Here is a 16,305-nt window from a genome sequence, read left to right on the forward strand (position 1 = left end):
TTCCTGTTCCCATTCCCCCTGCCGGTCCCGACCCGGCTCTGGTTTTTAATCTTCAGTCTCGGCTGAATCGCCTGGCCTTGGACTTATGCTCTGTTTTTGGATTTCTCTTTGGACTCGTCCCTGGATTGTTTGACTCGCATACACCTCCCCCGACCGCCAGCACTTCTTGGATACGCCCCCCTGTTTTTATTCCCGTATCCTGCATGCTTTTCTCCCCAGGGTTTCCTCACTCAACCCCGGATCGTGTCGTCTGCATAGGATCCGGAAAGAACTGTACCTGACACTGCCAACCTCTGCTCAGGAAAGTGAGCTTCAATTACCCCGCAAAGGTAGACCCAGGGCCCAACACTTTCTCTCCCAACACCTGTGAGGAGAAACAAAGTGTGTGCCAGAGCATAATTAAAGAAATAAGAGAAAGGTGGGGAGCCTAAATGTGAGCCTGACCTCACAGTGGAGTGGAAAAAACTCCTTAATGCCAATCTGGGGGAAAACATCTGGTCAGAACAGACGCCCCAACTCCAGGAAGACTAGCAATGGATAATGAGCAGCTGCAATGTGTGAGGGAGGGTGTGGATGTAAAGGTTGACTGCAGAGGAGGACCAATAGCCCAGTGGTTTAGTAAATTGGATAGCTGGATGAAATGCCCTCGACAAAGGGGATTAGTTTTTAAGCGCAATAGAAAAAGAGTGATGTGGGAGTTTGGGATGCAAGACAGGTCACAGAGTTGAGGACCTGATTCTGGAAAATGAGTGTTTATGTACAGTAAAGGCCATGTCCTAATATGCACACGTGCGGTCTTGTGTCCTTCATATGCGCGTTCACATTCAAGTCTGCAAATGCTTAGGGTGTCCCATATCTAAAAATATGTGTTTCATAATGGTGCTCACAAGCACCCCCAATGCACCCTTCTCTGATGTCTGCATCAGAGCATACTTCGCTGAAAGGAATTACCCCCAATTCTTTACGGAATGGTGATGGTTCATGTTCAAAGCAGAGAGAAGTTGCCGTGGAGCATAACATATTCATGTGTTAGTTAAGATTAACTTTTTAAAGTTTTAAAATTCTAAATATTAAAACTGATTAAAATTCATATTATTTTATGTTTCTAGTTTAGATGATTCATATGTATTCTAGGTATGAAACATCGACATTTCATTATTCCATTTCAACTGTAGAATGTGGGTGTCAGAGGAGCTGCGGTGAGCCCTGGTATTTAGGCGACTCTCCGACAGAGGGACGGAGGCACTAGTGTGAGGTTGACAAGAACTGAAAATAAAGGGAGAAACAAGAACAAAAAGGGAGAGAAAGAGAGAATATTTCTAAGTTTACCTTAGTTAGTTTACTTTGCTCATTTTGAATCAAATGGGTTTAATGTCAATGAACGTTAAGTTCCTTGTATGTTGTGTTCCTTGTCATGTTTGTATAGGCAGGGAAAATGAAATGTATTTAATTGTACAAAGCTTTGAATAAACAGAGAGAGCTATTGCCAAGTTTTCCTTACTTAATTAACTATACCCGTTTTGAGTTGAGTCTGCTCAACACGAATGAACATGTTGTGTTACTAAGATAAGATAAGATGCCATTCAATTTCATCAATATGAAAGAAGAGAATGAAAACATTGACGGGAAGGCAGCAACAACAGAAAGCATTTTCATTGGAGGCCGTAACCAATGAGTGATGGCACATGAAGGTGTCCCAATACCCTTTCTATAACAGTGCACCCTTGAATGCTTGCACACCTTAAGCCCACACCTGATGTAAGTCACAAAAGTGAGGTCTCTGAGGAAGACGTTAGGGCCTTAGTTCAGCTTTTGGGACATGGCCTCTCTCTACATGTGGTGTAAACAAGATCTGCAGGACTTGTTTTTCCAAACTGGGGCTGTGAAAAGAGTGGAGTGCCCACTGACCTCCATCAGAGAAGGAGGCGGCATCGAGAGAGAGAGAGAGAGAGAGAGAGGAGGTGTGGAACTCAGCCATGCAGAATGAGCACTGTGCAGCCTTGAGCTCTAATGGCACCGACTGTGTTTGCTAATATTACTTGAGTTTTTAAAATTAACCAAGTAATGGAAATCATTTCTTTTGACTTCTAAATCCTTTAATTATTATTAAACAAACATTTCTCACCAGTTACATTTATCATTTGATACCATCGTTAAACAAAACAGGTATTTATTGTACTTCCTAATGACCTTACATGTGGAAAGACTATATTTTTACATTTTCTTTAATATTTTATAAATCTTGGAAAGGTTTCATATATACAAAACCCACAAAATGATTCTCGCTTGCAATTTGTAAATGTCATGTCACACGTAATGTGTTAAATGCATCTACTGTAAATTAAGAAAACCAGGCATTAATACAAACTATTTGTAATTCATATCAATATTTGCATTGTAATTGTTGCATGAAGAGTTCATTAACAAGACTTTGATCTGACAAAAAAAACTTAAAAATCACAAAATAAAAGTAAACAATTGAATAATGAAGTAAGAACAAACAAATTGTGTCAGTAAAAAAATTCAAAATAAAAGCTATCAAATTAAATAGTTCTAAAATAATGAGAAATAAAATTCAAAATATATCCGAAAAATACCTTCAGCTCTGAGACGAAGCTCACTGGGGCGGAAAGGACTGAGCAGTGGGCTGCTTGTTCTTCAGAAGCACTCTGTTCCTCCTGAGGAACTGCACATGGTCCACATGTGAGGGGAGCTTCTTTCACAGTTTCAGCTGACAAAGAGTCATTGCAGAGCCATGCTGATATTGAGCAAATGCTAATATGAACCTCAAAAGGAGATCCTCTCCTTACTGCCACAAGCCCTGCTTTCATAGTACTAAGGATGTTATGGGAGGATCACAGTGAACTATGTTATTTGTGCCTAGATGAATAAACAGTGACAAATCCTCTTGCAGGGCCTGGAGGTGGTACAGGTACAGGTGGGCACTGTGCTGCAGAGTTGTGCCAGGATGCAGCCACACCTGTTCTACTGGTTTTTTGAAGGCCCGCAACATAGAGTCACCGAGGACATACTGTACACTTTCTTTGGAACCAATGGAAAAAAGGCATTATTCCATGGCAATACAGGGCTACATCTCAAGGTAACTCTTTTAAGTATATAAACTGTAAATGAACAACAAACATCAACAATGAATAACAATGTAAATGTTTCAAAAATGATATAAAGTATAACTAACAAGTAACTATATACAGTGCTGGAAACAAGCTATCAGAAGGAATGGCGAAGTTATTAACATCAGCCGTTATGCACAAAGGAAACATTTTGTATTGCTGGCTCCAGGGATCAGCCTTTTGACCTCCCTGGGCTCATCAGCATCACTAATCAACACATTTTCCAAAACATTTACCCCCTAGGTATCTACAAATATAAACATCTTAAGATGCTGGCTTCAGGGATCAGCTGGTTGGCTTATTAGCATCAGCCTCCCTGATGCATGAGACGTGGTAGCTCAGATTGCAAGGGTGTCTAGCTTCTGACTGGAAGATCTTGGGTTCAATCCCAGGTAGGGGCAGGTGATGGAGCTTGCTCTAATTCCTTCCAGACGGCTCCCAGGTCCACTCAGCCTACTTTCCAGAAGAGTACCTGGGGTCCTTCTGGGGGTAATAGGCTGCCTGGAGTGTGATGCTGACCACGTCACCTCCACCTCCAGTGTTGGATGGTTAAGACAAATGGTGGCCCTTGCCTCCCATGGGCCTTTATGGCCTGAAAAGGGACCTACGTACCTCCCCAGTGCAAGATGTCTATCAAGCTGCCTATTCTTTATACTTATCTGCATCCAACACACAGTATAACATTACAAAATGCCCAGAACTTATGACATCTAAGAAACAATCCTCACCTCATTATCCATGTAATCATCTAACAGAGGCTACTCAATTTCACCACTTACCTCATCACCATCTTTCTCCTGTTCTATTTGCACGGCCTACCCTCTAATCCACTTTCTATATTTACACAGAAACCAGACCAAACTGTTGTCTCCTATGCTGGATCCTTGCCCTCCAGGAATATCCAACTGTCATTCAGCATGTTTGTGGTTGGAGCAACTTAATGGCTGATATTCTGTCCTGTGTGTAACCAGTGTACAATAAATAATTGGTCTATTTATTGTCTTATGGGAGGGGGTTGTTTACATTAAGGCCATCCCTAACCCCCTCTCTGCTATGATTGTAGCCTGCTGTTGTCTCTGTTAGGGTTTTGCTGGAGGTCACGTCCTAATTAACATCAGCTGTGGACCTTCAGCTTTCCTATATAGGTTCAGGAGGAATGACAGCAGCCGAAGTTTGTGTGATGGTAAAATCGTTTATTGATTTCAGTGAAAACTTTGGCTTTACCTGCTTGGCTGAGGGCCAAACTCCTGGCTACAGGACGTGGAGGCTTGGACCCCCATGCTTGGTGTAAAGGCGCCAAGGGGCAGCTGCAAAGGTGGAGATGGGGCAGTGAAGGGATGTGAAAACAAGAGAGGAAGAGGAGAGGGTGATGTGTGTATATGTGTGAACAGGGACGATTACATCAGGATTAGGTGCAGGTTGCACCAGCTGAGCTTAATTAGTCCGGTTGCCTTCAACCCTCCCGAACGTTCGTTAGAACTCCCTTAATGAGCAGTAGAGAGACCAGAGGAGTGATACGGAATACCGAAGGCTTGTAAAAGCTCTTACGTGAGACTTGTTGTTTTTGTTGCACCCTGGATTTGTTCTGTTTTTCTTTTTCCTCATGTTTAGAATTTGTACTGTTTATTTTTTTACATAGCTTTTACATACGTGTTACGACCGGGAGTTATGTATTTGCCCAGAAGACTTTTGTTTTGTGTTTGGAGTTCATTATAAGTTGATATTATAGTATTGTAAATATTATATTATAATTAAAATGTGTTGGTTTTTTTGTTTTCTTATTGACCACACCTGCATGTTTCTGTGGGACTAGTAATTTTTTTAGTTACTCTACTAACATTGTACATGCCATTGTTAAATAACTATTAGTATTTTTTAATACTATTTTATTATTGCCCCCTGTCTGTCAACCCATCCTAATCCTGCTGTACCTTCCCTGACATCCTTCTCCACTTACTTCCGGATTATACAGTGCATAGGATCCTGAACTACGCTTCACGGGAGCTTGGACCAGCTCCAGTTACATTAGCAGCTATATAACTATGAAACTCACAACTGGCACCCCACTGAAGCTCAGCAAGTGTGAGCCTGGCCAGTACCTGGAGGGGAGACCTCCTGGGAAAGTTAAGGCTGCTGCTGGAAGAAGAGTTAGTAAGATCAGTAGGAAGCACTCTGCAGTCTGTGTGGGTCCTGATTGACCCAGTGCTTTCCTTTGGATGAGACGTAAAACAAAGGTCCTGGCTTTCTATGGTGATTAAAAATCCTAGGGAATTTCTCAATCCTAGGTGTCTTGGGCAAATTTCCCCCTGGCCTTTACCAGTCATGGCCTCCTAATAATCCCCATCTATGAATTGACTTCATCACTCTGTTCTCCTCCTAACTGGTAGCTGATATGTGGTGAGAGTTCTGGCACAATTTGGCTGTCGTTGCTTTGGTAGATAGATGGTGCACATTGGTGGTGGTGGAGGGGATTGCCTGTTACCTGTAAAGTGCTTTGAGTGGAGTGTCCAGAAAGGCGCTATACAAGTGGAAGTAATAATTATTTTAAAACCATGGGCACAGCCAGCATTAAAGAGATCTAAAAATCTACTACTCAAACACAAAACATAAAATTATTTCACCATCATACCATACCATATCTGGTGATATAATCCAGGTCCAGATTAAGTTGTATTCTAGAATTATGGTCAGTCCTTATCTTGAAAACATATTGTCTCTTATAATGATAAACCCAAAAATTGAATTACTTGTTCATTGATTTAAGAAATGTATTTAAAATTTAATTTCTCACATTGTCTTGACTTTCTGTGATGTATATATACATTTGTGACAATGCAAATTTCACAAAGAATAATGACTCATTTGCTTGCTGTCCTTTAACATGAAGGTACTGTATGATACAGTGAAGTCTCATTTCTCTTTCCATTTCTGTCATCCTTGCTTGAACTGGGGTCATGCTTATGAAAGAGTCCAGTTCTGTTGAGTCAAACAGCGGTCCTTAACTATTTTGACGGCGTGTGCATCTGAAGTTTGAAGCTTCTAGTACACAAAAAAAGTGCAATTATAGTTACTCCTGCTGTTAATAAGCCTGTTATAATTGCTGCTTTAATCATTCCACATATTGCAAGTTTTGTAACGGCTATGACTCCTCCTATTGCAGTGGATAATATCACCCCAAACAAAGTGTTATTTATCCTCTTATTTTTAGGAGAGCTTTTTTTGAAATTCTTCTCTAAATTTCCAAGTGTGATGGATTGTTCTGCTTCCTCTCTGCATCATTTCCAGATTTTCTCACGCCTTCTCTCAAACTCTTCCTTACAATCTTGCAGCAGCATCTCCAGCTCCTTCTTCTTCTCATTACTCGTCTCCACACTCATCCTCTCCCTAATGTTTCTTTTCTGTACTTATCTGCCCATTCCTCTGTTTTGAGTGGGGTTCCTTTCTCCAGTTAAAATCTGATCTCAGCTTCTACTGTTTCATATACCACATTGGTGTAGTGGCCTCCTCCGTTCTCCCTCACCATCTGCTCAATTTTCTCCAGGAGCTCAGTGACCTGGGTTCTGTCCTCCCACTCCATGTTGTTGAAAGCATGACACTTCTGGACAAAGTGCTTCAGATTATTCTCACCTTGTTCAATATACTCTTCAAGCATCCTGCCCTTCAGTTTGTCCGCACAGGTGAAAAGGATCATGGTATACTTGGACGCTTCTTCTCCAAAAATGCCCTGTATGAGCTTCATTGTCTTTTTCTCTTCCTCTGTGAATCGTCCCAACTCTGTCACAAGAAGAATAGCATGAGGTCCTGGGGAAGACAAGGAAAAACACTTGATAATTTCATGCTTTATTTCCATGTGAGAAAAGCTTTTGCCAAACAGGCTAGGTGTATCAACCACAGTGACTTGTCTTCCATCCAGTTCTGCTGTTCTCTTCTGACACTCCTGTGTTACTGAGAAGGACATGATATAGGATAGTTTAGAATCATAATTCACCATCTACCCACCTCCCGACACCACCACAGACAACCCAGAAGTGAATTCATTCCTGTGTCCTTCAATCGAGGAACACAAATTTCGGTTACTAGAAAAGAAACTGACCTTGACAAATGACCTTGTTCTCAGGCTTGAAGGACTGAAGCGTACCCCTGACCTGATGCGATTTAATAGAGACTAGACTTTGGTTTCAGCTTTAAAATATTTAATTAAGTAATTAAATACAGTATCTTGCCAAAGTATTTATACCTTTCCATGGATGTTCTGTTTTGTTTTCTTGTTTGATTACAATAAAATATCAAAATGTGAAATTCTCAAACTAGTGTTATGGCTTTAGGTGAGTGAGAAGGGTCTCTTAGTTTCACATAAAGTTTGTGACACTTGGAAGGGTAAACACTTCAAACTTCAAAGGAGAGTGGATGTGTGCTGAGGTCTGGGGGGTCCCTTGAGCAGAAACAATTGTAATGTTTGTCTTAGTATACCTGGGTATGTTGTGGGTTAACGATTGCAAAGGAGCAAGACAGAAACAGACAACATAAGATCACATTGAGAGCACAGAGAAAAAGAGAAGGAGGAAGAAACAAAGAAAAGCAAGGAGAAAAGAGGAATCTACAGGAGTTGGGACTTGAAGCTTGTACCAGGTGAGAGCCCCTACTTCATGATCATCCAGGAAAAAACCTGATTGGAGCTAAGTACTTGAACCTTGTTAGAGAGAGCGTATGCTATACCTGTATGAAATTTCAATTTCTATTTTTTCCAAGTTTGATCTGCATGACTGTTGCTATTCTAGGCCCCACACCTAAAGAAATGGTGTGAGTACCTTGGCATGGCATAAAATTCTTAGTGATTGTAATGGATTAGACCCATCACCCACTTTGGAGTACAAAACCTAGATGTGATTTTTAAACTGAAAATATATTGTTTGTAAACCTTACCAGGAAAGCAACATCTGATTGTTTCTTAATAATAATAATAATAATAATAATAATGGCAGTGTGTGTTTAGCCGATGGTTTAAGACATTATTGCCTTGTCTTTAGAATAGCATCTAAACTGAGATCTAGGTAATTTAAATCCATGACCGCAGTATTTTACAAACCTGCTACTGTACTTAAATTGCCGTCTCTCAGAAAAAAAAATGTGTTTACTGCAATGTTTTAACAATTTCCTTTAGTTCTTATAACCACACCAATAGATTTATCGGAACGGCAACCAGACACCACAGGCACTTATTCTCAAACTTATTTTGATCTTTTCTGAGGTAGATGAGGTTTTAAAGTAGTGATTTTAGTTAAAAACACTTTTCAATTATAGATATGGTACTCGTGATTTTAAAATGTTTGATTTTACAACTTTTTTCCCTCTTTTTGATTAACTTTTTTCCGAATTAAAACTTTTCCAGTTTTCAAGCAGGGGTCTTTCTCATTGCACAATGTATCTTTTTTACAGTACGTCATAAATGTAGATACAGAAAGCAGCAGAAACATATCAGCCAGTCCTTCATTTCCTCCTTTCTACCGTTTCAACTTATAATCAAGTTGGTAACAAATGTAATGTAGCAAAGAGCTAGATCGTTGTGGCAAAGCAGGCGTTAGAAAAATTCCGCAGGGGCTGCTGATCTCATTTAGAACCACATTCTTCGGATTCTCACGGGGAAATGACTGAATTGGCTGCACCTGGAGACTCTAGCTCCCTATAAAAGCAGCTCCTTGGCTGGGCAGCCTTTGTCCTTTCATGGACCCCTCACGGTTTAGTAAGATAGTGAGATATTTGTTTTTGTTAGGCTTAACAAATCAGAGAAGGTTTATAGCGGGATAATATTGGTAGCAGTCTCGGTCGTTTTCCGGGTCGGGACGCCGGTAAGAAAGAAGACGGTTAATGAGCGTACCTGGCCAACCGGAATCGACCGAGAGGGGTTATTGCCACTGCTATCCAGGAAAGATGGGTTATGGTTTATGTGGAGACCCTTTCCACGCTATCAGAAAGCGGGTTCTTTCAGAGTTCTCTTCTGTAGAAGATCAGACAGTCTAGATGTGACGCATTTGGGTTAATCGGGGGATGCATTAAGAGGAATGTGCTACACAATACAAACTGTTTTCTGTCGCTCATATTCAAAAGATTCTGACGGCAATCCCATTATGACTTTAACAGATAAGCCCTAGTTTCATCCCTCTATCATCCAGTATTAGCCAATTATTGGAGAGGCTATCTATCCCATAAGTACAGTGGCACAGGGCAGGACTGGTCTCTGTGCTGGTCCATCACAGGGTGTTTACAGACAATATAGAGACTACAGCTACGAAAATGCATGCATTCATTAAGTTATAACGGTAACCCAAGCAGCTGTTAATTACACATTTTACTTATACAGTACTTGTGTGCCTTATGGGTGTTGAGCAAAAACCTGCTTGTTTTGTTGCAGGGGTCTTCAGATGGTATCAGACTACCTGCTCTGTTGATGTACTGTATGACCCTGCCCCCTTGAAAAACCTCTTACCCAGGCTGTGTTCCACTCACTTGCTGCCTTTTTGCTGCTAGTTCTCTGTAATGCAAAATTGTATTTGGTAGCACAGTAAACTAAGATGCAGGAATATAATTATTTTATAACTTCAAGTAAAATTGCAAATTTAGTTTATTTCAGGCCACTGCTCTGGCTTTTTAACATGTTCTAAAGTATTTTTTAACAGTGTGGCTTATGCTTGCCATTAGTAATACAGAACAGACATTCACAGTGTACAGTATCTGTTTTTATTATTTTCCTTCTTCTAACTGGAGATAGGTAACCAGAAATATGTGGAAGCTGGTATTTTTTTTATCTATATTATATTTTGCAAGCATTTCTCTGTTATAAAAGCTCATTTATTATACATGAGAATCTTGTTAAATCAGTTTTATTTTTCAGTGCTACTTGCAATGTTGTTTAAATGTTATGTATACATTTTTACACACAACCTAGAGTTGTGGATGTAAGTACTGGAATCTTTTATCTGTCAGTGTACCTCTTGCACATTATTAAACATTCATCCTGGAAGTGACAGCTAGTGTTTCAGTGGTAATTTAACATGCAGGCTGCCCATGTTTATAATGTCTATATTCAGGATTTGAACTTCTTTGTACGAATTACTGCTCATGCTGGCTGTAATACTGAACAAATACATGAAAATGAAGTATGAAAACTCAAATCAAACAACATCTTCAGTCATCTTCAGGAAAGTGTTAGGGTAACCCAAGAAAATCATAAGCAAACTTGTATACATGATCATATCTTGTCCCAGGTGGTATTTACAGAAATTTGAAGCTAAAGGTATTAGCAATACTATACCAGATAATACCCCATAGTGCAGAAAATATTAAAACATAATACTCCTTAGACATCTTAAAAAAGGGATGTGTATATAGTATCGATAAGCAAAATTATTTCCTAACTAGTTCTAGGTTGCTAAGAATGCACCATTGGTACATTGGTAGACAAAATTCAATTGTCTTGGCTCCCTGGAGAATTTCAAATACTGCTAATTAAAAACTAAGGATAGGAACAGTTAGGTGAGCCTGATAGTTATGTTGTAAAACTGCAAGATGACCCATTATTAGAGTGTGTCTGTTGCTTGCTGGGTTAAGCTCTGGGGTCCCCTGCGTCTCTGTACTGGATAAAGCTGGTAAAGAAAATGGATGGATAGATTGTCTATCAGTAAAGAGTCAGTTTCTTTTTATCCAGACTGTCTCATTGACGGACAGCCCTCGCTCCCTCAAGAGTTATATACAGACTTGGATCTTAAGCCAGTCGAAATACGCAGATTATAAAACAGTCTGACATGATCAGCTGTAGTTCAAGTGTGATTGTTAGGTGTTCTCCTGTGATTTGCTGAGTAAACCTTGTAGCTTGGGGTTACTGAATGGTAATCCTACCTTGCAAGATAGAACATGCACTGATCTGGGGGCCGGCACTTCAGTTCTGTTCATCTCAATAAGGGTATATGTCAAGGTTCACAACACAAACCGCCTTCAAGACGTAATGCACAATGAAACACCTTTTCAGCCTTCAGGTTAGGGATTGAGGGCCCTGCCTCTGAACTGTAATGTTGTAACTGTAAGCAATGTTGAGACATTTTGGTACAGTAGTGCAACATCACCACTGCACTGTGACCTCTGAGAGAGACAATACTTTAGTTGCTTCTGACTCTATATCAACAGCATCAAAAAATCCAGACGGACAGAGCATCAGCAACATGCAGAGCTGAGTCAAACACAACCAAGCAGGAGATGTTCTTCCTTTCCTCCGTTCATTGTAAGACCTCCTGCAGACACGCTATAGCTTCCACGCTGGCAGAGAACAGATGTATTTGTGCTCGGGCCCAAGGCTGCAGCTCTGTGGGGTCCACCTCCCCTTTCCCCGCATCAGTCCACATCTGCGGCCCGGCCGGTCCTGGGGCAAGGGGCTGTGCAGCTTGAGGCTTGTAAAAGACACCGGGCGGCCGTTGGTCCATGTCCAGTTCCCTGTCACCCCCATGTCTGTCAGCCCTGCAACATCAGATCACACATTTACAGCCATATTCAAATTAATCTGGAATTGCAGATTTATTTTTATTGTGCAATTGGGAAGCCCCATTTGTTTTAAGATTGAGCTCTCCATGCAGAGATCTATACATGCTTGGGAGAGAATGGGACAAATACCCCAGCTCCTTGGACAGGCCCAACCTTGGAGCTGTTAATGATTTGACAGGCTGCCTAAAATAGCCACAGCACTTGGGCGGCAATTGTGTGCCACTGCTTGGGCAATCCTATGCGGTCATCTAGTGACGCCTCCGTCCTGTCACCCAAGGGAGACCGCAGAGCATCCTGGCGTGAGCCATCAGAAACCCCCACAAGTTTTTTTTTTTATTATTTGCACCCAGGAGGAAATCCATCAATCCATTTTCCCCACAGCTTCATCCCATTCAGGGTCCTGGGGGAGCCGGAGCCTATCCCGGCAAGCAATGGGTGCAAGGTGGAGTGATGTTCATCGCAGGGCACACACAGACACACAGTCCAGTTTTCCCAGAAGCCAATTAACCTACAGTACCAGCGTGGTTTTGGACAGTGGAAGGAAACCAGAGCAATTGGTAAAATTGGCAAATCGAATACTAACCTATCCAGAACGGCTGTTTCCCAACAAACTTCCAAAGCCACTTCATATCTTTCTTGGAGTGAATGCTTGCTAGATGACTTTGCCTTTGGAGAAAAATAACAGGCAGCAGAATATTATTTTGCATCTCAGGGTGTATCTCTCATACAGTATAGGACATAAAATAAGTCATATGGTCTATTTAAACAATAAGGCTTAAGACCTACAGAAAGACCAACAGCTGACAAAAATTAAAGTGACATCCTACAGTATATTTTTAAATACATTTTCTGTATTCTATTTTTTTAAAGCAAAACATGAAACTCTATGTACTGTAGACTTGAAGTACTTTTAAAAATACTTCAGCTTTGGCCTTGAACTAGACTGGCACAATAGTAGAAGGTGTAATTGCATCATCATTACCATCTTGGTTATGAACTTGCTTAAGAATTTTATGAGTTTTAAAGTTTCTTTTATATACTGTGTCTTATTGATCTGTTGAATACTAATTATTTCATTCATTATTTCTAATGATGAATTAAACAAATTCACAAAGCTTAAGTTGTGAATGTATGGATTATCTCCTGCTGTTTCTGAAAGTACTTTTGAAAGTATTGCTACTGTATGTAACACAACCATATTTAAAAATTAAATTGACTGGTTAACCAACTAATGCGAATACATTAAGTGATTTTCTTCATGAAAAGCAATCATAATAAAAGCTGTTGATAAGACATATTATGGGGGTTTTGATATTTGTATGTATACGTTAAAATGAACATGCTTGAAAAATACATTTTGATCCTTGGGGAAAAAAACCCTTGAATTTTATTTACCATATCCCATACAAGCCCTGTTAATTACAATAAAACATTGCCACAGACTGTCTGGGCTGTATGATAAATGGCTAGAGTTTATAACCAAGCCATTTGAGCTCTGGTTCCATCCATTCATTTTCAGAAAGCCAATCATTCCTGGTAAGAGTCTGTGCATGGAGTCCTGGTTGTTGTAATAAAATCACAGAGACTCCAGATCATGAGAGTGTCTCTATATACAGTATTTATTTCTGGATTAAATGTAGATATGAATGAACTGTACTCATACTTCATTGTGCAGTCTTGTTCTGCTTTCTCCCAGCTGGCAGTGCTTGAGCTTGAGGTGTAGCACTGCTTCCTATGCAGGGTCCATTCTGGAGGGCATCGGGACCCAGTGGTCAACTGAGACATCAAACAGAGAGAGAGAGATGGATATTGAGAGGGGGGTTTTAAAATTTGGCTTCACATCAAGGTTGCATCTCATACCATCCATAGACAGGGTGGTGCAGAAGGCACACAGAAGCTATAGGAACTGCTCTCCCAGAAGCTGCCATAAGCCTAGAGTTTATTTTCAAATTTCTCTCGATGGTGATAGACAGCTGTTTCTAAAATGGGACAAGCAATCTAAACTATTGCTTGGCTCTGTAGAAATTAAGCCCTTTCAGGTGTTCTTGCTCTTTGGTATTGGCCTTGTCTTAAAAAAACCTACTGAAGCTGTCAAACTAATCTTCCTATGTCATTAAGAATACTTAACGTTGGCAATATGCAATGATTTTTTTCACTAGGGATAATACTCAAATTAAACACACTGAAAGGATTATGGAGTATTTAGGTTAAAATTTGGTTTAACCTGCTTGGCTGAGGACTAACCTCCTCGCCACTGCACCCCCACGCAGAGTGCAGCTGTTAATATGGAGGCGGGATACAATATGGGATGTACCTGTGTAGGATGAGATGGTACAGTATGCGAGGGAGAGAAGGGAATTATGTGTAGTATTTAAGTGAGGGAATGACTTCAGGAGTGATTACAAATTACTGACAGCAGAGTGTGATTGAACTTGTTTGTTGTTATCCATCCCAACATCTTATAAACTCCATATCTTATATGTAGAGATGTTATTGAATGTAGTCTATATGCAGTGTCTCATCTGCTAATTAGTTTTTGATCATTGCAGTGGTCTAACCATTGGTCGGACACCTCAAATACCATGGTATTGAGATTTACTCTTCTTTACATGCTATTATAGTTAACAGTTTTACAGATTTAATAGTTTTGAGGAAGCATTTTGTCAAATGTTTTCAAACTTCAAACTTGTGTGACCCTAATAGAAATGACTGCGAGTCTTTGCTAGTTTTTTTTTCCTTTGCTTAATGTCATCCCTTTTATCACCTATTGGGTAATTGGGACTTAGTGAATATTACAATACTGGCCAGCTCCAGATATTAATGGCTGCAGTCCATTAAGGTCTCTTAACTCGACCTCTTTTGAGCCCTTACCTCTGCCTTCCTGGCTCGGCCTGTGAGAGGGTGAGGAGGAGAGTCTCCCTGAAGAACCTCCTTTCCTCTGCTCTCTGTGGGGAGTAGGGGGGGAGGCCATGCCCAGATAGGGCTTGCCTGCAACTCAGAATGGGTGGGAGGCATCTCCGGGACTGGAACCCTTGTCTCCTCCATTCTAAGGGGAATGATGCCATGAAACTGCATCCAAAAACAAAATAAACATGTCAAAGCTGGGTACCAATCCAGCACAGTCTGAGGAAGGAAGAGTGAGGGGCAAACTGGTAATATCATTCATCCCAACACATTGAACAATTTACAAGAGAAGAATTCCAAGGCAATGCTTTTCCTGAGTAGCTGACTTCTGTTCTGTATTGTTAGGCCACTGCTTAAGTTAAAGACCCTTCTTACCATATTCCCAACCCTTCCATCCATTTTCCATCACTGCTTAGTCCAGTACAGGGTTGCAGTGAGCTTGAGCCTAACTCTTAACTCTTCCTTATGTTTTAATCGGTAACTGTTGATAAAGTAAAAATCAGCCAAATGATGATGAAAATCTAATATTCAGAACTTGGTACAAGTAAAAAAAGAAATCTAAAATAAATTACCTGATGGCTGCAAAAACCCATAACAAACAATAGCTACCATACCAATGCAACAAATAATAATTGCTTACACTTATATAGCACTTTTCTGGACACTCCACTCAAAGCGCTTTACAGGTAATGGGGACTCCCCTCATCCACCACCAATGTGCAGCATCCACCTGGATGATGTGACGGCAGCTATAGTGTGCTAGAACGCTCACCACATATCAGCTATCAGTGGGGAGGAGAGCAGAGTAATGACGCCAATTCAAATATGGGGATTATTAGGAGGCCATGATTGGTAAGGGCCAATGGGAAATGTGGCCAGGACACCGGGGTTACACCCCTACTCTTTTCGAGAAACACCCTGGGATGTTTAATTACCACAGAGAGTCAGGACCTTGGTTTTACGTCACATCCAAAGGACGGCACCTGTTTATAGTATAGTGTCCCTGTCACTATACTGGGGCATTAGGACCCACATGCACCGCAGGGTGAGCGCCCCCTGCTGGCCCCACTAACACTTCTTCCAGCAGGAACCTTAGTTTTTCCCAGGAGGTCTCCCATCCAGGTACTGACCAGGCTCACACCTGCTTAGCTTCAGTGGGCTGCCAGTTGTGAGTTACAGAGTGATATGGCTGCTGGGTCACAAAGCACATCTAATGGTAAGCACCCTGATGGAGGGAAAGAAACCTGATTTTTGTCTTGTTTGGATGGCCAGCTATGTTTGGTTTTATTTCCTTTTTAAGTTTTGAATTGTCAGCTGCCAATCACAACAGCCTTCCTATGAACCTAACCTAGAAGGCATGGAGACAGCTGGTCTACATCCCTCACAGTGGGTGATGTTCTCTCTTGTTTTGTTTCAATCTGCAAGCACAACGTCCAAACAGCTGAGCTCCGATGTCAGATGGAGGCCTGCTGCAGCCTACACGGACAGTGTCGCAAGCCCCCAGACATCTGTGGGCTCAGTGTTGTGCAGCAGAGTCAGGCCAACTTTGAAGCCACCAAGACCAATGGTGTCCCCTCTTAGGGAATCTCCATCATAGCCTGCTAGTGGCACACCCAAGATCTTTACTGATTACTGGGCTCCAGGGTTTTAAAAATCAAAGTGCATGCAAATTCCAAAATGGAGTCATTTTATCAAATCTACCCTAATGTCTTTCTCATTCTATTATTCTATAGAAACGCTT

General features: G+C 41.0%; 1 protein-coding gene across 1 annotated transcript in view; it reads right to left on the reverse strand.

Annotated features, from left to right (window-relative positions):
* Nucleotides 1-9,994: 9,994 nt before the first annotated feature.
* frem1b (Fras1 related extracellular matrix 1b) overlaps nt 9,995-16,305 on the reverse strand; it is a 59,267-nt gene continuing 52,956 nt past the window's right edge. Inside the window, exons 32-35 of the mRNA XM_088927206.1 lie at nt 14,532-14,729; nt 13,318-13,436; nt 12,244-12,326; nt 9,995-11,636 (exon numbers count right to left, since the gene is read on the reverse strand). Of these exons, the coding sequence (XP_088783332.1) occupies nt 11,425-11,636; nt 12,244-12,326; nt 13,318-13,436; nt 14,532-14,729 (612 nt within the window). The 3' untranslated portion in view covers nt 9,995-11,424. The remainder of the gene's footprint in view (nt 11,637-12,243; nt 12,327-13,317; nt 13,437-14,531; nt 14,730-16,305) is intronic.

Source organism: Atractosteus spatula, chromosome 11, assembly GCF_055471065.1.
Source record: "Atractosteus spatula isolate fAtrSpa1 chromosome 11, fAtrSpa1.hap1, whole genome shotgun sequence".
In the NCBI taxonomy this organism is placed as follows: domain Eukaryota; kingdom Metazoa; phylum Chordata; class Actinopteri; order Semionotiformes; family Lepisosteidae; genus Atractosteus; species Atractosteus spatula.